The sequence below is a fragment of the Thermothielavioides terrestris genome, chromosome 2 (assembly GCF_000226115.1).
Source record: "Thermothielavioides terrestris NRRL 8126 chromosome 2, complete sequence".
Classification (NCBI taxonomy): domain Eukaryota; kingdom Fungi; phylum Ascomycota; class Sordariomycetes; order Sordariales; family Chaetomiaceae; genus Thermothielavioides; species Thermothielavioides terrestris.
Genome location: NC_016458.1, coordinates 3,715,664 through 3,734,369, shown reverse-complemented (window position 1 = coordinate 3,734,369; position 18,706 = coordinate 3,715,664). Strand labels below are relative to the sequence as shown.

Sequence of the window (18,706 nt, the reverse complement as noted above, 5' to 3'; positions counted from 1 at the left end):
AGGGCAATAAGATACCGGTATTCTTCAACCGAGCAGCGCGAGGATCACACATCAAAATGCAATCATACACGTTGAATAAACAGCACACACCGAATTCGATTGGAGCGCGAGACCGAGGAAACTAGGAAGCAGACACACTCCACCTCCAGCCAAGATTGTCACAGTCGTAGAAGTCCACTGAGCCACCTTGGATGACGCACTCAAGCACACTTCACAGCGAGGCAGGGCCCTCATCGAACTACCCGTATTGTCCCATGCAGGACGAGAACAAGTGCCTTACCACCAATCGACAGCGTAACCGTTTTCTCGACTTCCTCTCGGGTCTCTTTTGCGGGGGCAAAGCGGCTGGCGAGAGCAGATCCTCGCAGCCCGTCTCGGAAATTTACAGCCAGCCTGCTCACACACAGGGCCCGAGTTTCTCAGCCCCTGATAGTCGAGTGAGGACGGCCCCGGCGTGGCAGGGCCAGCAGCTTTACCACCAAGAAATGCCTCCGCTACACTGGCAGCGACAAGCGCCGCGCTATACGCACGACACAAGGGCCACGGCGCCGCCGTCTTTCCCAAAGGGCAGAAAAAACCCTAGAAACCTACGCCTTGAAACTCAGTTCGACAGCTCGCCGAGTACCAGAGACAGGAGAGAGGTGCAAAGCCCTCGGTCAGATTGCCGGGCAGTGGTCTCACCCATCCCGCCAGGCGAGACGCCGACTGGGAACCCGGATGCGGTGTCGCCGCTCTCGAAGCTCTCGGATGCCGGGGAGGTCTCTTGATGTACAAGCTACCGCACCTGTGGCTCACAGGCCATCTCCTGCGCTGATTTGGTAAGGACGCCTTCTTGAGGGATACCGACGGTAAGGAGAAGTCCGTCGACCGTCACGCCTAATAATCAGCCCGTGAATGGATGGATGGCTTGAGCAGTACAAAGAATACGTATCCACAGGTAGGTAATGGGCAGATAGATAAGGTACCTACTCATGCATGGAGGGGATGGGAATGGGACAGGTGGCTCATGGTGGGCAATGTCGCTGATGTTTGCTCACGGCTTGGATCGTATGTTCGGGACAGTTTCCAGGGGGTTGTCTGTAGACAGTTGTCACCTGACAAAGGAATATTCTTCGACCATCTTCTGGACATGCACCTCGCATGCCTTCTTCTGTTGCCTTGTGATGCAATTGGGGACGACGAGTCCTTGCCAAGGAAACACCCAAGAAACGAGAGACTAGAAAATTGTGTTGCCTCCTGCCCCCTTCTTTTCACGTGGCACTTGGTTCCCAGGACTACACAGGAAGGTGAGGTAGGCACCGACTTCGCGTGCTAATGCCAATAACTCCACGTCCGCACTTGGTGTGTTTGTCAAGACGGCGTCGGATAGACGGCATTGGAAGGTATTATGAGCGACTACTGCCTGCCGTGAATGCGGAGTCGGCAAGATCAACGTCGCGGCAGTTCAAGAATTCGGATGCCTGATGAATCAGAAGCCGGTGGAGGGCCGGTGGGAGGGGGAGGGGAAACGGAATCAGCTGCTGATGGAACGCTGGCCGCGCACTTGTGCGCGTCGTGTTGCGTTGCTTCCCACCCAAGCATACCCGCACTTGTCCTTAGCTTGAGGCTCCCGATTTCTCTGTCGTCCCATTCGCGGAGGCGGGGAGGGCAAGGGCAGGATGCCCCGTAGGGCTGAGTGGTGCTGTCTCTTGGCTTGACGCACGAGATGGCGGGGGCATAGCTGCTTTGGGAGATTTCGCGGAGTGCGGCCGCAGGCCATGACTGCTTCGCTGGAACAGCGGACCAGCCCGACAAAGCCGAATGTGGGCGCCTGCAGGACAGGGGCGCTGGGGCGCTGGGTTTCGGCCAGTCTCGAGCCCGCGTTGCTCTGTTGGGAGGCCGGCGTCGTCTTTCAGGACTGCGGGCCTATTTGTTGCTCTGCAGGACAAATGCAGACACGCCGTCCTCACCGTCTGGATGCCGAAACGGAGAATGATCAAAATCATGGACGAGGAGCCAGCTGCTCTCACCGTCGGCGCCTGTTGTGCCTGTTCCCTCCCACAAGGAGTTCTGTTGGGGGTGGCATCAGAGCTGCTTCAGGTTGTTGCTGCAAGCAATTCTTCCCAGCACCCGACCGGCTGGTCTGTCGCATTTCCGGGCCACACTGCAGGACGTCTTGGCAGATGTTGTCCTTTGTGCCCGCCACGGCCGCCGCTCTTGTGGCGCCGCAATCGCCTGAGATTGGACAGGCCGCATTGCGGTGGGACGGGAGGGCTTGGTCCTGCCTCTCTTGCAGCTCGCCGTTTGCCGCAAACGGCCAGTGGCTGAGCCGTTGGGCGCCGCTCTCTGCTGATCCACGGACCTCAGCTTGTTGGGGCTTGGGGTTGGCCTGGCGGGTCCGCGGATGAGACGGGACACATGATGAAAGCTCTGAAGTCGACGATTCGATTGATTGATTTCAAGCCCGAGCAGTTGTAATATGTTTATGGGATGGGACCATCTCATTGTATTCCTCAAATGCCGTGAATCTGAGGAAGAAGCGCTGGATTGTGTGCAGATTCCCGCATCACTGAGATCCGGATCCGAGCCATCCAAAGCAAAGGCGCAGTCACCCCTGACCATAGAAGAGAGTGTGGCTGTACAGTACATACCACAGTAGTGTGGTGTAGTTAGCGGGAAGATTGGGTGAGACGGTGGTGGGGCTTCGTCCGTTGGCCTGACGCCCTTGATTGTCCTCATCAGAAGTTGATGTCCGCTTATGCGAGCACAAGGTCCTCGCCGCAAGCTCTTGGGAATTGTGGCACTGATGGGTGCGTCGGACGGTTGACGTGTACACGGCGACCGCTCTTTGCACTTTCACGACAGTTCGTAATATTCCCGCGCGGCTCTTCGAGCCATTTGTCACGTCGTCACCGCACTTGAGGTTCGAAATCTGTCTGCCTTTCCATTCGAACGCGTCCCGGCGCCCCCCAGTGTTGCTCAGAAGGCCAGAGCTGTTTGGAACAGACGGTATCATGACATGGAGCCTGCTAGCCGGGAACCTGTTGCAACTATGGGCAAGCAAGAGCGAATGGGTGACCCTTTAACAGCAGCATGCCGAAAAACCCGCGCCGAGAGTTTCCAGCCAACAAGCGCTATCAAGAGCGTGCCATTGGAGCTGTGCTGCAGCAAGTGGAAGGATTCACATCTGACCAATGGAAGGTCGGCGGCGTCTCGCTGCGCCAGCCTGGGACCCGCAACTTGCCGGGGTCCCCTGTTACACAAGCAGGCAGCAGCGTTGAACGGACCATGCATTTCTCATCATCCCTCCAGAGCCTGGCTCACGACAAACCTCTGGTTCCCCGAGTCCTTCGTCGCCCGTGTTTCGCGTTTCTCCCCCTTCCTCGGCATCTTTCGCTCCTGAGGCCATCGTTCTTCGGACCACCCACTCCAAACTCTGCAAGGAAGCGCCAAGCAAGAAACCGCTGAGCCCCGACGGCCGCGGTTGACGCCCCTTTGTTATAGGCCTTCTCTTCCCTTCGGCGAGATTCGTCTTGACAGACACTTCCCCGTCGTCCGTCCGTCGTCCGACGACCATTCTTTGCATCCTTGTTTTTGTCGAGCCGGCCACCAGCACAACCCTCTTTGACGAGGGCGTCTTGTTCCCCATCGCTCTGTCGCCAGGCCCCCGATCCCATCCGCGTTCGGGTCCCTGGCACTCGTCGTTCGGGTCTTACCAAGCTCGTGAGTTCGTTCCTGTCATTACTTCCATAACCTGACTTGAGCCCCTCGCTCGGTCAATCTGGACAATTTTCCTATCTTTTGGCTTCTGGGGAAGGGCTCTTGGAAGCCGCTGCTGCATTCGATCCTGCAGGCGCCCTGTGACTCACGGACTCAGTGCCGCTCAGCCGGACAATGGACACATTGATCGCTGACCTGAGGACTTTGAGGCAGGGTTCCGCCCGCCGATATCGACAAAGCTCTGGGAATTCCCCACGTCTGCCAGCAATCATGGCTTCCAATCCCCGCAGGACTCCGGTGACTCGCTCGGTCTCGAGGGGCCTGACAGTTAAGACCAACGTGGTTCTCCAGAGGGGTGCCACTTTCCACACTCCTACAACCCCTCCAGAGTCGCCCGAGACCACCTTCAGGCCACCGCCGCTGCCACGCCGGTCGCAGACCAACCTGGACGATGTCATCGACGCCCATCGCCGTCGCGTTGCCCTGACCCTGGGTGACATTGACAAGACCCTCGCTGGTCTCTCCAAGGACGACTCGGTCTCGTCGGCGCGCAAGGCCCTGCGCGACGAGACTCTTCCCCTCCCGCGAGGAGTACTTGACCACACCCTCGATTCGGCAATGGGCAAGGAGCAGCCGGCCGAGCGCCGGATCCTCCGCCCCCGCACCCGTCGCCCTTCCCGCTTCCACGAATCGGATAGCGGTCTGGGGACTTCGATTGCATCGACCAGGGAGAAGGAGGCTACCGTCAAGGAGGAGGTCAAAACGTCCGCGGTTACCAGATCTGCCGCCGCTCGCGCCACCGGCTCAGAGACCTTCCCCGGCCTCAGCCCTCGCGCCACCAGCCGCATCTGCGAGCACACTCTTATGCCCCTCCTGGGCAATGCCTCCTTCAAGGATTTCCATCCGCTCTTGCTTGAATGCCCAAGGAAGATTCAGGACAAGCAGATCGTCTGCCTCCGAGATCTCGAGAAGACCTTGCTCTTGGTTGCTCCTGTAAGTGAGCTCATGGCTGACTGTAGTGTGAGGGGTGATACTTATCGCGCCCTGTTCTTGAAGGAGAGGACCAAGGTCGCCGAGCTCTATCTCGACTTCTGCCTCACGACGATCCGATGCATCCAGGCGACTGTTGAATACTTGAGCGAGCGTGAACAGACACGCCCCCGCGACGTTCCGTACAGCAGCGGCTATTTCATCGACCTTGTCGACCAAATACGGCAATACGCTCAGCAGCTTGCTGAGGCAAAGGAGAAGGGAAAGCAGGACGAGATGGACGTTGATCCGTATGGCTCTCCTCCCCGCTGCATCTCGGCCGGTCTCATTAACGCCGTCAACAGCACCGATGAAATCAAGCTCCATGGAGGCATCAACATCAACGGTCGCCCAGCCGAGCTCGTTCGCGTCAAGAAGAACGGGAAGATGATCTCGATGGCTACTGGTGAGCTCGTCGAGAAGCTCGAGGAAACGGCTGACGGGCCGGTGAGGTTCAAGCGCTCGGCCAGCCAGGAGCTCGAGGATGAAGAAAACATCATGCGGTCCATGGCTAGGCGGAAGAAGAATGCCAGCCCGGAGGAACTCGCTCCCAAGAAGTGCCGCGAGCCGGGCTGCAACAAGGAGTTCAAGCGTCCGTGCGATTTGACCAAGCACGAGAAGACGCACACACGGCCTTGGAAGTGCCCAGTCCCCACTTGCAAGTACCACGAATACGGGTGGCCGACCGAAAAGGAGATGGACCGCCACCACAACGACAAGCACGCGTCCGCCCCGCCGATGTTTGAGTGCCTGTACAAGCCTTGCCCGTATAAGTCCAAGCGGGAGTCCAACTGCAAGCAACACATGGAAAAGGCTCACGGCTGGACCTACGTGCGCACCAAGACGAACGGCAAGAAGTCGAGCTCCAGCGTCGCTGCCAACTCGACCCACGCCACTCCGCAGCTCCAGAACCTTCCCACTCCCTCGAGCGAGCACAGCATGGGCGTGGCGACTCCTGCCGATGACTGCAGCGGGGTCTATGGAAACAATCTCGACTTCCCGGCCTACCTTCCGAACGATGCCGAGTTCGGAATGATTCCCCAGGAGATCACGCTAGATTACTCGCCCATCGACAACCCCACTCCGTCGACTGATTCTGGCATGGATCACAACTCGGCCTATCAGGATATCGCCACTGACTTGACGCTGTACGAAGACATCTACAGCGCTCGCGTTCAGCTGCCCACTCCGCCTCCTCTGCCCTCCAACATCTACAACAAAGATGTGACTCAGTACATGCCACTCACCGGGGCCGAGCTCTGCCATCCACAGCCTGCGCAGCTGTCGCCGATTGGGCAGGGAAACGCCATGCTGTTCACGCCTAACTCGCTGGCTGAGGTGGACGAGGGCTTCGATGAGCGCCACGAGTTTGCGGCTATTGCGAATGCCGTCAATGGTGGTGACTTCATTCTGTTCCCCAACGGCGGAGCCTCGAAGCCCATGTACAACGAGCCTCTCTTTGCTGCAACCGAGATTCCGGGCATGGCTACTGGGCATTCCCAGCCGTCGTCTCAAGACCTGCTGAATGCCTTCAACGTCGAATGGTCCTCACAGGATCTCAGCGCCTATCTCCCCTACTAGGGGCGATGGGTGGCTGCTATGACAGAATCATCGACAAACTGTTTGTCTTGCGTCTTGTTATGCACGTAAAGGGACCGAAATCGGTTCTACAGTACGGAGGGCTTGATGGTTTTGTTTTTCTTTCCGAAGCGATTGGGACATGAACTTCCGTTATGATGTGATGAACCGAGCGGGGCATTGGCGGCCGGGAGATTATGGCGCCGCGAAGATGTGCGGGGAGACAGCGTTCGGGCGGGCCGTCTCTATTTGTATCTCATAGTGTATTTTGGCGCTTCTACGGCTGACCTTCTTGCCTTCAGTCTGACGACGGCCTATGGTTCTTTTCCCTTTGCCAGCTCGGGCAGCAAAGGAGTGTCGACGGACTTGGCTTGCAGAAGAGAACTCGGAAGACATTTAATCTGGTGACCGAGGGTTAGGTAGATTCCGCTCAACATTGGGTTCCCAGTTTGAACAAATCGATTTCCCCAAGCAGTCACCGGCGAATCGTGGCCCGAAAACCGGTCCCCCCGACTTGTCTCGCCGGTTGATTCATCGTTTCCTCCGCTCCGTTGCCGAGTCGGGAGGTCGGTTGTGGTCCGTGCACCATCCACTTAGGCAGCTCCGTCAGTGGGGCGGTCTGGAGCTCGGCCGAAGATTTTCGCCTCAGGTTCCTTGCTTGAGCTGGAAAGCTTTGAACTTTTCCTCTCAGTTAAATCTCTCGTCGCGCATGACACGCTCCCGCCGCTGATGGACCCGCGGATGAGCAGGCTGCTTCCGCACCTCGCTAGGAACTTTGGTTGCCCGTGGGCAAATGGATCGAACCTTATTTATTGACTCACCTACAACAATGCTTTCGTAGGCGCCGTACCTTCTTCGTTTCTTACCTCCCTCTCCGTGGACCACGAACTCCTCCTTGGTAAGTCCGCGTTGTTCCTTTCGTGACAAACACCCTCTTCCCTCTCTACGCTCATTCCCATGGTGGGCGATGATGGTGAGATATGGGGTGTCCAAGGAGATGAGAAAGAAAGCCCATCCGCATGATGATCTTCGCAACGCCGGTTGCAACCCTCCACTTTACATCTAATAGGAAGAGCCGTCTGAACCGCCCCGGGACTTGTCCTCCCCGCTTTGTTTCTTCCTCCCCGCTTCCCGGGTTTCAAACTTCGGTTTGCTACGGGGCGGGGTTTGGGGAAACAGGCGGGCATGGATTCCCCTCGGCTGACCGGCTGTCTGGCCTCTTGCCCGTCGCTCTAGTCCTTGCCCGCTTTCGTGGTAGCTGTTTTCCTGCCGTGGAAACGCTTGCACCGTCATGTGCTGGCGGGGCCGAGGGTTGGAGAGGGGTGAAGGGGAGGCAGTTGGGCGGTGGGGTGGTGGTGCTTATAATCTGGGTTTCTGAAGGGGCTTTCGTTTTCTGGTTTTCTTGTGTGTCCGAAGGGGCAGAATTTGCCATACGCAAGTTACTGACTTGCTCCAGTGTCCGCAGGTAGCGACGAATAGATGCCACAGTCAGATTGAGGATCGGTTCAAATGGCGAAATCAGGTGTTTAAGCTACGAATATATATGCTACCTAGGTCTGGTATCTAGGTAGGTACATATTGGATGCTGTCTTGTTTGCTTTCGGCCGGGACAGCTCTCAGTCATTGTCGGTACGATCCGATATCCCTATGGATTGCTGCCGTGTGTGTCAGGCGCTCGATATAGTCAGGAGAATTATGGAGGGGGGGGGGGGGAAGTGGTCACGTTTCTACAACTGGGCCTGAAGTGATGTTTGTTCTTTTCCTGAACCCGGAAACACACGTCTCTTAAATCGTGAAAATGCACGTGTTCAGAACTTCAAAATACAGTGTGCAACTTCACAGGCCCCCTAACTCCGCAACCCACTGATTGCCCTGGCGTAAACACCACTATTCACAGCTATTTTTTGGGCGTAGCTCACCTGAACTTCAAGACCGCACATTACACGCTCCAGCCCCTTGTTAAATATGTAAACACGGAATGCTTCCCAGCATCGCAGCGCTCCCCCCCCTCTTCCCCCCTTCCCTTCCCGAGACTTGTCTATTTGGCGAAGTGCAGATCATAGCCAAGCCACTTCCGCCTCAGGACCTGCTCCACAGACAAACCAGGATAGCCGTAGGTCAGCGGCAAGAAGAAATACCAGCTGGCGGCGACCAGGGCGAGGATGACCAGGGTGGCAATCCACGACGCCAGCAAGCTCTGGCCGGCAAACCGCTCGCGGGCGGTCAAGTGGCGCTTGGGTGCGGCGGCCTTCTTGCCGGCCTTGGCGGCCTGGTAGGCCGCCTCGTGCTCGGCGGCGTCCTGGCTGAAGATAAATTCGACCAGGGAGCCCGTCACGAGGGTCGAGGCCAAATGTGCGGGCAGGTAGTGGTGCAAGAAGAGCTGGCGGCCCATCACGAAGAAGGGGAAGTAGTGGGTTGCCCAGGCCAGGAAGAAAAAGCCTGTTGAGTTGTACAGGCGCGAGCGCGTGCCTGGGGTGAAGGTTGGTTAGCGCAAATCGCCGTCTGCGAGGATAGTGAAGTGCCATAAAGCAACAAGATCTCGGGCGACTTACGATGATCCAGAGCGTCAACGCCGCGACGCAGCGAGAATTGGTCTGCCAGGACGATACCGGCATAGATTGCCAGCACGCTGCTTGCAATCCACCAGCCAACGGGGTTGCCAAGGAAGTAGATCTGCTGGCGGGTGTCGTTCTGCGTCCAGAAGCTGACGCCGCGGAGCAGGAATGGCCACTGGTAAGGCAGCGACGCATAGGGATGGCTGGCGGTAAGCTGGTTGTTGTGCCAGAACATGGACCGCTGCAGCTCGAACCACTTTCGCAGGAACGGGAGCGTCTTGACCTGCCTCTCGGGCTTCTCGCGGCGCTTGTGGTCGGCCGGGAGGGACGGAATGTCCTCAACGAACCAGACGTTGGAGCTCGGGGCAATCTGCTTGTTTCCGTTGATCTCTTGCTGCCTGTGACCCCACTCCGGGAGTGGCGTAGTGTGAGTCCACATGGCGACTTTGCTGGGGTTGTGGATGAGCTTGAAGTGGCTGGAAACGCTCTTGAACTCCTGGCCAGGCTTGCCATGCTCAATCCGCACCTCGAACAGGGTGTCGGCGGCACGGTCGCCGTAGGCATCCGCAATCGAGACCGTGGTGAACTCCTGGTTGGTGGGGTAGTACGGAGAAGCGACATCGTGAGACAGCAAGATGGTGTCGGTGACGACGTGACGCAGCCTGACGAGGTCGTGGTTCATGACGTGGCGGCCGAGCTGTTGGTCATCCGCACCAGCAGGGAGGATCTGCCAGTGGTTGTTGGTATCGTTGAAAGGATAGCCGGTGACCTGCTGACCCTGGCTAGAGACACGGCCGTCGTCGTACCTCAGGGGGTAGCGGTCCGGGTGGCTGTGGAGGTACACCTTGGTCTCCTTGTGCTTTATCGTGATGATGTCGTAGTAGTCGATCGTGACGGCGTTCGCAAGCATGACGTTGTCGCTAAGCGTCTCCTGGAACTCGGGGGTCATGAAATCATCTCCGGGCCCGGAGCGGGTGAGGATGGAGAGGTGGACCTGGAACCAGAAGAGGTAAAAGAGGAAGGGCACGAGAATCAGGCCAAACGCCCTGGCGGCGAAATGCTTGCCAAACTCGGCCAGGCTCAGGGCGCCTCCAGGCCTCTTGATATCCAACAGGTCCCAGAGGTCGATGAGGACGGCAGAACCAATGGTGATGAAGGCGAACAGGCCGACATACTTGGTGGAAATGTCGCACGACAGGGCGAAGCCAGTCAGGATAAGCCACTTCCACCACTTCCGCGAGAAGGGCTCGTGCCGCAGCTTGTAGAACTTAATGTAGCAGAACAAGCTGCAGGCCATGGCAAAGACGAGGGTGGCATCGAGCAGGATCAGACGCGTCTGGCCGATGTGGGCGTTGTCTAGAAGGACCAAGCCGGCAGCCACGATGCAGGCGGGAAGACTGTACCCAGACTCCCACATGATCAGGTACACCACCGAGACGGTCAGGGCGCCGAGGATAGCAGGCAGGGAACGGAACGCGACGTAGGGAACCTTGTTCGCGATGTACGAGTCGCCGATGTTCTCGAAGTGGAAATGGCCATCATAGCCGACCAGCCAGCCCATGAAAGCGAAAAGCAGCTTGCCGAACGGAGGGTGGACATCAAAGAAGTACGTCTTCTCGAGGTAGTACGAGGCGAACTGGACAAGATGGACGTCAGTCGAGCAGCCAATGGGGAGCGGGGCAAGGACAGGAGGCGGCGTACCTTGCCGAAGTGGACTTCATCGAAGACGACCTCGTTCGGGTGGCTGATCCCCCAGAACCGGGTGACGAAGGCCAAAGCCGTGATGACGGCGAAGACAACCTTGTAGTCCCGTTCAGAGCCGGCGGGGGATTTGGCCGCGGCGGCGGCCTTGACGAGCTTGTCCAACTCGACGTCGTCCGAGGCGCCATCCTTGGACTTCTTGGTCGTCGCGGCGCCAACGTTGCGCTGGCGCAAAGTGCCCTGGGGTGTCGATGTGGCGGCCATGGCGGGCAAACTGCGGAAACCAGAGAGAGTCAGTCGACACCGGGCGCACGCAAGTTATGATCTTGGCCGAGAGAAGTGAAAAACCCATCAACCACTTCCGTGGAGCGCAATCCGACGATTGAAGATGGGTGGAGAGCCCAGGCGCACCAACACAAAGAACTCCCTGAACTCACCTCGCCAATCACGCAGCACTAGAGGCTGTCTGTTTGCCCAAAGAAAACGCCGCCGGAAACACGAAGACAGAAACAAAGGGGAAGTTTAAAGACAGTAGAGAAGCTGAAGAGAAGCGAGGCTGCGCAACAGCAGCCAAGAATTGGGAGAAATATATTAAATTGCGTCGCACCCCTTGAACTTTGGCTCCCCGAGTGGCAGGGCTGATGGACCGTTCAGCTTTGGGAGCTGCACCGGGCCGTTCAAGCGACTTTTCTGGACACTTGGCATAAGCTGGCCTGGGATTCAGACGCGGACATGGGGTAAAGTGCGGAGTGGTGCTCCGTAGTACAGAATACTCCGTACAGATCCAGGATCCGGGAAGCTTCCTTCCTTGTTTGAACCTCGGGTTTCCAACAACGACCACGGGTATTCATTGACGATAAAGAGTGAGAAACAGTAATTCGTGACAGCGCATGCGCCCATGGACTTCAACGCCGACGTACCGCCCAATCTACTCCGTATCTAGCCTAGGTACCTTACACAGTACGCATATTCACGGAGTAATCTATAGTGTATGTATTCCGTACTGTACAGTACGTAACGTCGCTCATACTCCACTACGGAATACACTCTTTTGGTTCCACCGCGCACTCTGTCCTTTGCGCTAGAACGCCGATTCGACAATTACCAAGCTCGGGCCCGGCCGGGGGGCGGCTGCGGGGTTTGGGCCGTCTCTACCCCTTCCTTGCCGTGGCCGAGGACGGAGCGGGACGGAGAACGCCAGTAAGGTCAAATTCGCATCGTGGGGAATATATATTGCAAGCGGGGCCCGAAACCTTTCTGTGCTATGTTCTCAAGCCTTGCAAAGCGCGCTTCTCCGGTCTTCGTTCGATCAGCATTGAGTAGTCGCCCGCCCCAGCTTCTTGTCCGTCGGATCGCTTGCCCTGTCCACACCATGTCTGCCACTCCGGTGTTTACCAAGAATGCAGCTCCGCGTAGGTTGCCAGCTTCGGCTCGGAACGTCTGATGCAAACTCGCTGACATGGCTGTAGCTGCTGGCCCTTACGTGCGTTTCTAGGCCGAGTTGTCTACACGGCGTCTCCTGAACACATCATAAGTCTGACCATTTCCGCAGTCCCAGGCCATCAAGACCCCCAACGCTATCTACTGCTCGGGCCGTAGGTCAAATTGCCTTTTCTTCTTGCACTTTACGACGCCGAGTGGCTCTCAATGGCTTCCGGACGCTCCCAATCAGGATGGGACTGACTGACACTTCGGACAGAGATCCCCTGCAATGCGGAGGGCACCTTAATTGAGGGCACTATTCAGGAGAAGACGGCCGCTTGCATAGGCAACCTGAAGGCCGTTCTGGAGGAGGCCGGCTCGTCCATCGAGAAAGTGGTCAAGGTCAACATCTTCTTGACGGACATGGCCAACTTTGCCGTGAGCACCCGCTGGAGCCCCCATCCCTGGTTTCCCTTGGAGACCGCCTATGTACGGTTACTGAAACGTCTTCCGCGCCGCAGAGCATGAACGAGGAGTACGCCAAGTGGTTCGTCCACAAGCCCGCCCGTAGCTGCGTCGCCGTGAAGCAGCTTCCCAAGGGTGTTGATGTTGAGATCGAGTGCATCGCCCTTCCTTAGTTGCTAAGGGGGAGAGATTAGAAGCTCGGGCGGCACAATGTGCATAGCCGACTTGAAAAACTGGCAAAACCTCAAAAAGTTTATTCTTTGCCTCCTCATACCCGTACGTCCCGAGTTCCCCTCCAACAAGCGGGATCTCGGCTCCTTGCGAATCTTTGTTGGGTTCGATGGACGGTGGAATGATCAAGTGGTCAAGACGAACCGCGCCATAGCAAGCACAATATCGCTCTGCTTGTAAAAAAAGGTCCACTCGAGAGATAACCGCATTTGGGAGAGTCAGGACCGAGATCACCGATTATTACCACGATTGCTATCGTGCGAGGGGCATTGCAAACCTTCAATTCATCCAATGGATGGTCCTAGCCTTGAGTCATCTTGTAACAGTTGACTCTCTGAAGTGCATCCATACATTCGCTGCGGTGTCGGGTTCAAGATCCCACCTCTCTAACGCCGGCTGCGGCACCCAATAATTATTCACCTAACGTGAGCCGCGTCAACCCCCTTGTTTCACTGACGCACCCAGCCAACCTTGGATACGGAAGTACAGCCTTGCGTCTCCGGTATTCACCGGCTTTTCGCAATCCTCGAGACAGAAAGATTCCTATACACAACAAGTCGATTGGCGCCCAAGAAATACCTTTTTTTTTTAGTTCCTTTATTTTCGTAACCATGGCCGGCCCGGTCCCCGCCAGCGCCAACCGAGGAGACGCCAGGCCTCCGAAAGAGCCGTCGGCCATTTACAAGGCACGTCCCACGGCCAGCTCATGCCCTCGCTCGACCCATCAACCAGCCGCCATCCCCACATACACTGCGCACTAACGAGCCATCAACAACCAGCTGGTCATGACCCCGCTCATCCTGGTCTCCTTCCTTGTTTCACTCGCTCTCGTCGACCTCCGCTACTCGGCCCTGCGCGCCCACTACCATGCCGACACCGACCAGGCCAGCCGTCTCCCTCGGTGGCTGCACCGGATCGTGGACCGCTACCGGCCATACCGGTACGTCACGGTCGACGAGCGGGGGCGGCCGGTCGGCGAGGGCCGGCCTCGGAGCCCCGGGAGTCCGGGCCGCGAGGCGGAGGATTACTATCATAGCAAGCAGAGGAAGCTGATGAAGATGGAGGCTGCCGAGGCGTTTGAGATCCGGGGTAGTGTGTTGGTGGCGTTGGCCCTGCTGAGTCTGGGTGTGTCTTGGGCCGCTTGGAGGCTGGCGGCCTGGAGTTTTGGGATTGTGATGGCGTGGCTTTCGTGAGCATCGTGGTGTTTCGTAACGATGGTCTTGCGAGACTTTGATGAGGGCGGGCCAACTGGCCGGGAGATGGGGCACTGGGCTGGATTCTGCTACTTTTGGTGTATTTCAGATGACCAAGTCAGGAGGTAGCCTAGTTCTCTTCCCATTGTCGGCCACAGGTCAAATCATCGATTTATCCCAACTGTTTCTGGAGAACACCTTTTCGGGCGTTCAGACTTCATCACTCGGGTGCCAAACATACTTTAGCTCCATGACTCCCTTCCCAAACCCCTCAAACCACGTTTCGCCAGCCTCTTTGAACCCTTCCCTCTCGTACAGTCTCCGAGCGGCGGTGAGCTTGCGCATCGTTGTCAACTGGCACTCACGAAACCCAGACAGCCTCACAAACTCCATGGCCGCGCTCAAGAGCTCCTTGCCGATACCCAAGCCCCTGGCTTGCCCATCCACGATGAAGCAGCGCAGGCGCGCCACCCCCTCCTTCCCAGAGCACTCGCCGTCAACATACACCACCCCCACTATGCGCTCCGCAGGAGATGCCTCGGGGTCCAGCCCCGGGGTCGCCATTACGGCCGACCAGACTTGATTCACCGGCTTATCCAGCCGCGCGAGAAGATCCCCCAGTGTGGTGGACAAGACGGCTTCGAACTCGCGGCCCCAGCGTTCCGTCGGATAGTAATAGTCTAAGTGCATCTGCAGGGTGCGGGCGAGTATGCCTGGGCGGTAGCCGGGGACGATGGACACGGTTGGCCGCGGGCTCGCCGCTGCCGTCTCGACGGACCTGGGCGCTTCCAATGGCGCCGCGCTCTCTTCGGCGATTCGCCCCGGTGTGGCATCTGTGACTGTGTCTGGAGCGGGAGACAGGACGGGGGTGGAAGCGGCCATGATTGTTCTGTTTCGTCGGAAGTCGCTTTCTGTGATGGCCGTCCCAGGGCCGGTCGTCTCGAGATTCTCCTCTGGGAACGATTGGGGATCCGGGGTACAGACCCTACATATTTACCTAGGGTACCTACCTATTTATCTGGTCGCACCATTATCTTGTGTCTGAATTCGTGAAGTCCTCTGGCAATCGCTGGCGAGTGGTGAGACCAAGCGGTTCGGGCCGCTCGTCATTGATAGGGCGCATTGGCAATTAAGCAGATTGACAACTCAGATGCAGAAGGTGCACACCGTCGGCTGCGAGTCCCACTGCTGCCTGACGCTACCAACCTTAGGTACCTTGAATAACCTGGAAAGGGAAGAAACCTCACCCAGCACTCTGCGACGCGACGTCCGTGTCCGCGTGCACTCCACGTGTATCCTCCCGCAACGATTAATCTGTATCCGGCGCCCGGATGGGAGTCGGACTCGTCGGCCCACAGAATCGGCTCGGGGCTTCTGAGTCCGGAGGCCGCCGGAGACAGGCAACACCACAGCCTACATACACACGGCGCATCGCCACGGCAGAGTCCATCTGTCCACGCTGCTGCTGCGGATCGTCATCACTGAGGTTACTAGCCCGCCCTGTGTGGCTAAACCTCAGACCAGGGCATGTCGCGACACACCACCCGCCAACATAAGGGATTCCAAGGAGCAATGTGTTCAGGCGAAACCCGCCGCCCAACGAAACGTAAACCACGCCCCACACTCAGACCTCGCACGGAGCCGGAGTGAGAAGACTCTCCGCTGCTGCGGATACCCCTGCCTCGGCCTGCGCAATGCGACACCACCATGCCGGCGGGCAACGGTCTCACATTAGCTGCCCCATCCGTGGCCATCTCGGGCCTTGTCTTCAGCCTCTGAGCCACGCAAGCCTGCGCTGCGAATCAGCACTGTTCCCCTCCCACATGAACCGTGCTCTGCCCCCTTCTTCATAGGCTCCCGCGTCGGTGTATAGCGGATACTCGACTTGGACTTCGGCCACGGCGCCATCAGCATTGCCGAGGTCCTTGAGGCCGATTTGTGAGTGACCCAAACAGGGCATATATAGCCGGGCAATGCCTCCCAATCTCACGCAGTAAACTCACAGCTGATCTCGTAAGGCCGCTCCGGTGCCCACGCCTTACCCGCCCCGTTCATCACCATGTTTCCGTACCGCTTCATCACTGCCGTCTCTCTAGGCGGCGCCTACATCTTGTCGTCGGGCCGGATCCCCCAATGGCCGGTGCCGGGCTTCCTGGCCGCCTTCATTGCCCTGTGGGGAATCCAGTTGTTCGCCTGGGCGGTATGGGCGGTTCTGCTCTACCCAAAGCTCTTCTCCCCTCTGCGCGGTCTTCCCGAGCCCGCCGGCAACTCTTGGTTTATGGGCCAATTCCCCGTGATACGGGCTCTGCCCTCGGGGACTCCGATGGCGGAATGGTGCGCAACCCCTCCCAGGCCGCTAGGTCACGCAGCTCTCTGACTCTCTCTGCAGGGCCAAGTCCATTCCCAACGATGGCGTGATTAGATATCTCGGCCCGTTCAACCAAGAGAGGCTCTTGATCACTTCGCCCAAAGCTCTCGCCGAGGTGCTCGTAACCAAGAATTACGACTTCATCAAGCCGAGCGTGTTCCGCTTCTCCCTCGGCCGCGTTCTGGGTGTCGGCTTGCTCCTCGCCGAGGGCGACGAGCACAAGATGCAGCGGAGAAACCTGATGCCGGCTTTTGCCTTTCGGCACGTCAAGGAATTGTACCCGGTCTTTTGGGCCAAGGCCCGCCAAGGAGTGCGCGCCATGACGGAACAGATACTACAGAACGCTGCGGAGCGACCCGACTTGGAGAAGAACACAGGCGTCGTCGAAGTGGGCGCCTGGGCTTCTCGCATAACTCTCGACATCATCGGGCTCGCCGGCCTGGGCTGCGACTTCGATTCTATCGGGAACCCAACGAGTCCGCTCAACGAGGCGTATACCTGTGTTTTCAGCCCGAGCCGCCAATCGCGTTTTCTACAGCTGCTTGGCATCGTCACCCATCCTAGGATTGCCAGCTGGCTACCCGTCAAGAGGAACGGGGAGATCAACGAGGCAGTGCGCATGATACGAGCCGAGTGCGAGAGGCTGATCCGAGAGAAGAAGGAGAAGCACGCTCGCAAGGAGCTGACCGATCAGGATATCCTCTCCGTGGCTATCGAGTCCGGCGGGTTTAGCGACGAGAACCTCGTCGACCAGCTCATGACCTTCCTCGCGGCCGGGCACGAGACGACGGCGGCGGCCGTGACGTGGGCTGCGTATCTGCTCGCCAAGCATCCCGAGATGCAAGACCGTCTACGCGCTGAGATCCGAGAGTACCTACCGTCGCTGTCGAGCGCAGATGACGACTCGACGATCTCGAGCTCCGAGATCGACCGGATGCCATACCTCAACGCCGTCTGCAACGAAGTTCTGCGCTACCTCAGCCCCGTGCCCATGACGCTTCGCGAGGCCGCCTGCGATACCAGCATCCAAGGACACTTCGTTCCCAAGGGCACGCGCATCGTCCTGGCGCCCTGGGCCATCAACAAGTTGGAGACCCTGTGGGGCGGAAACGCGGGGGAATTCAACCCGGACCGTTGGATACCCCAATCGGACCATGACAAGCATGCGGCCAGCGGCGGCGCGACCAGCAACTACGCCTTCATGACCTTCCTGCATGGCCCTCGCAGCTGCATCGGCCAGTCCTTCGCCAAGGGCGAGTTCGCCTGCCTGCTGGCCTGGTGGGTGGGACGGTTCAAGTTCGAGTTGCACAACGAGGAGGATCGGGACGAGGGAAACATCAAGATCGCCAGCGGCGTCACAGCGAGACCCAGATACGGCATGTATCTACGGACGACGGTCCTCGACTGATGGATGATGTACTGGCGGGACGGGCAGTCCATTAATGCGTCCCGAGGAAACGTCGAGAGAGCGCTTACTGAGAGGCCGGCCCAAGCGGCAGTTCGGGAGCCGGCGGAGTTGAATCGGTCTAATTGATGCGTGTAAGTTGTTGGGAACGGGCCCTCTGTCTGTTATGCTAACTCACAAGTCGGCGAATGAGAGAATATACGGGTATGAAACGGATCACTGTCAACGGAAATGTAATTAGACATCAATACTCCAGAAAGTCTTGTGTACATTGCTCTCGCTCGGGTTGAGCAAAACGACGCTCGGTTACGCGGCTCTTCTCCTGCCAGTGCAGGAAAAAAAAGGGGAAGAGTCGGGGCACAGACGACATCTGAGCAGGGAGGGAAGGGGACGGGAGGGGAGGGGGATTGTCTGTCAGAGGCACTGATGAAATGCGTCGTCGATGTGCATCCCTCTCTTCCGCTTGGACTTGCTTCCGCTCTATCGAGCGGGGGACAGCTTTGACACAGAGGAAATCACAGCAGTTTCTGAGTGCTTGCTGCATTCGGAATGAGTCTGATTCGCCAGCATGCAGTTGAGTGGCTCGAGGTTCCTCAGCTGGGAGGCACGCCCTGCAGCTAAGCTGCGTGCCTTGCTTGCATGCTTTGAAACGGGAAACATCCGTGCTCGTGTCAAGGGCGGGTGAGTACTCTCTGAAGTGTACATGTCCCGAGCGGAGAAACTTGGCTTGCAGTATCTCATGCAAGACATCACGGAGCCTTGTTTCATCACGCCCCAAGACATGTCCTGACACTGCAGCCCACTGTTCAAGGGGGCAGCTGTCCGATTTGTCGATGGCCCCAGCTGGTTTGGCCTTGCAAGGACTAACTAACCTCCCTACTATCCGTACTGCTCAACCACTTAACTGTCTACACCAAGTCGCGTACCCCCGCCGCTACGATATCCCATACCGACGGGGCGGCATCACTTCTATCGTCCGAGCCACAGTCGCCAAGTCCTACTCTCCGTACATTGATGGGCGCATGGCGGTAGGCAGCCGAAACCATGCAGTGTGTGGACG

At 58.0% G+C, this 18,706-nt stretch overlaps 7 protein-coding genes across 7 annotated transcripts; 4 read left to right on the top strand and 3 right to left on the bottom strand.

Moving 5' to 3' along the window:
• Window positions 1-2,005: 2,005 nt before the first annotated feature.
• On the bottom strand, window positions 2,006-3,388 carry THITE_2127982 (uncharacterized protein; the record flags this gene model as incomplete). Its single annotated transcript, XM_003652123.1, has 5 exons — window positions 2,006-2,409; window positions 2,550-2,593; window positions 2,631-3,029; window positions 3,172-3,232; window positions 3,304-3,388. 5 exons carry the CDS (start codon window positions 3,386-3,388, stop codon window positions 2,006-2,008), a joined length of 993 nt encoding a protein of 330 aa, XP_003652171.1.
• Window positions 3,389-3,603: 215 nt separating this feature from the next.
• On the top strand, window positions 3,604-6,405 carry THITE_2113340 (uncharacterized protein). The gene is made up of 3 exons (XM_003652122.1): window positions 3,604-3,702; window positions 3,913-4,979; window positions 5,034-6,405. The coding sequence occupies exons 2-3, from the start codon at window positions 3,970-3,972 to the stop codon at window positions 6,307-6,309; spliced, it is 2,286 nt and encodes a 761-aa protein (XP_003652170.1). The 5' UTR covers window positions 3,604-3,702; window positions 3,913-3,969; the 3' UTR covers window positions 6,310-6,405.
• A 1,599-nt stretch (window positions 6,406-8,004) lies between these two features.
• Window positions 8,005-11,273, bottom strand: THITE_2113335 (glycosyltransferase family 39 protein). The gene is made up of 4 exons (XM_003652121.1): window positions 11,000-11,273; window positions 10,563-10,836; window positions 8,859-10,497; window positions 8,005-8,775 (listed from the first exon to the last, which is right to left on the bottom strand). Exons 2-4 carry the CDS (start codon window positions 10,824-10,826, stop codon window positions 8,345-8,347), a joined length of 2,334 nt encoding a protein of 777 aa, XP_003652169.1. The 5' UTR covers window positions 10,827-10,836; window positions 11,000-11,273; the 3' UTR covers window positions 8,005-8,344.
• Window positions 11,274-11,657: 384 nt separating this feature from the next.
• On the top strand, window positions 11,658-13,044 carry THITE_2113333 (uncharacterized protein). Its single transcript, XM_003652120.1, has 5 exons — window positions 11,658-11,974; window positions 12,032-12,045; window positions 12,115-12,157; window positions 12,262-12,422; window positions 12,506-13,044. The coding sequence occupies exons 1-5, from the start codon at window positions 11,935-11,937 to the stop codon at window positions 12,620-12,622; spliced, it is 375 nt and encodes a 124-aa protein (XP_003652168.1). The 5' UTR covers window positions 11,658-11,934; the 3' UTR covers window positions 12,623-13,044.
• A 247-nt stretch (window positions 13,045-13,291) lies between these two features.
• Window positions 13,292-13,873, top strand: THITE_119373 (uncharacterized protein; the record flags this gene model as incomplete). The annotated part of the gene is made up of 2 exons (XM_003652119.1): window positions 13,292-13,366; window positions 13,460-13,873. 2 exons carry the CDS (start codon window positions 13,292-13,294, stop codon window positions 13,871-13,873), a joined length of 489 nt encoding a protein of 162 aa, XP_003652167.1.
• A 105-nt stretch (window positions 13,874-13,978) lies between these two features.
• Window positions 13,979-15,068, bottom strand: THITE_2113330 (uncharacterized protein). Its single transcript, XM_003652118.1, has one exon. It carries the CDS (start codon window positions 14,753-14,755, stop codon window positions 14,084-14,086), a length of 672 nt encoding a protein of 223 aa, XP_003652166.1. The 5' UTR covers window positions 14,756-15,068; the 3' UTR covers window positions 13,979-14,083.
• Window positions 15,069-15,740: 672 nt separating this feature from the next.
• Window positions 15,741-17,918, top strand: THITE_2113325 (uncharacterized protein). Its single transcript, XM_003652117.1, has 4 exons — window positions 15,741-15,811; window positions 15,892-16,207; window positions 16,263-17,780; window positions 17,842-17,918. The coding sequence occupies exons 2-3, from the start codon at window positions 15,933-15,935 to the stop codon at window positions 17,647-17,649; spliced, it is 1,662 nt and encodes a 553-aa protein (XP_003652165.1). The 5' UTR covers window positions 15,741-15,811; window positions 15,892-15,932; the 3' UTR covers window positions 17,650-17,780; window positions 17,842-17,918.
• The last annotated feature ends 788 nt before the right edge of the window (window positions 17,919-18,706 follow it).

Excerpts from the sequence above, each read along its gene's own strand:
- THITE_2113325 (XM_003652117.1), top strand. The coding sequence starts at position 15,933 with ATGTTTCCGTACCGCTTCATCACTGCCGTCTCTCTAGGCGGCGCCTAC. Across the intron at positions 16,208-16,262 it reads GGGACTCCGATGGCGGAATG|GGCCAAGTCCATTCCCAACG; the intron begins GTGCGCAACCCC and ends CTCTCTCTGCAG.
- THITE_2113335 (XM_003652121.1), bottom strand. The coding sequence starts at position 10,826 with ATGGCCGCCACATCGACACCCCAGGGCACTTTGCGCCAGCGCAACGTT. Across the intron at positions 10,498-10,562 it reads ATGAAGTCCACTTCGGCAAG|TTCGCCTCGTACTACCTCGA; the intron begins GTACGCCGCCTC and ends CATCTTGTCCAG. Across the intron at positions 8,776-8,858 it reads CGTTGACGCTCTGGATCATC|GCACGCGCTCGCGCCTGTAC; the intron begins GTAAGTCGCCCG and ends CCTTCACCCCAG.
- THITE_2113330 (XM_003652118.1), bottom strand. The coding sequence starts at position 14,755 with ATGGCCGCTTCCACCCCCGTCCTGTCTCCCGCTCCAGACACAGTCACA.
- THITE_2113333 (XM_003652120.1), top strand. The coding sequence starts at position 11,935 with ATGTCTGCCACTCCGGTGTTTACCAAGAATGCAGCTCCGC. Across the intron at positions 12,158-12,261 it reads CGCTATCTACTGCTCGGGCC|AGATCCCCTGCAATGCGGAG; the intron begins GTAGGTCAAATT and ends CACTTCGGACAG. Across the intron at positions 12,423-12,505 it reads CGGACATGGCCAACTTTGCC|AGCATGAACGAGGAGTACGC; the intron begins GTGAGCACCCGC and ends TCCGCGCCGCAG.
- THITE_2113340 (XM_003652122.1), top strand. The coding sequence starts at position 3,970 with ATGGCTTCCAATCCCCGCAGGACTCCGGTGACTCGCTCGGTCTCGAGG. Across the intron at positions 4,980-5,033 it reads GACGAGATGGACGTTGATCC|CACCGATGAAATCAAGCTCC; the intron begins GTATGGCTCTCC and ends CGCCGTCAACAG.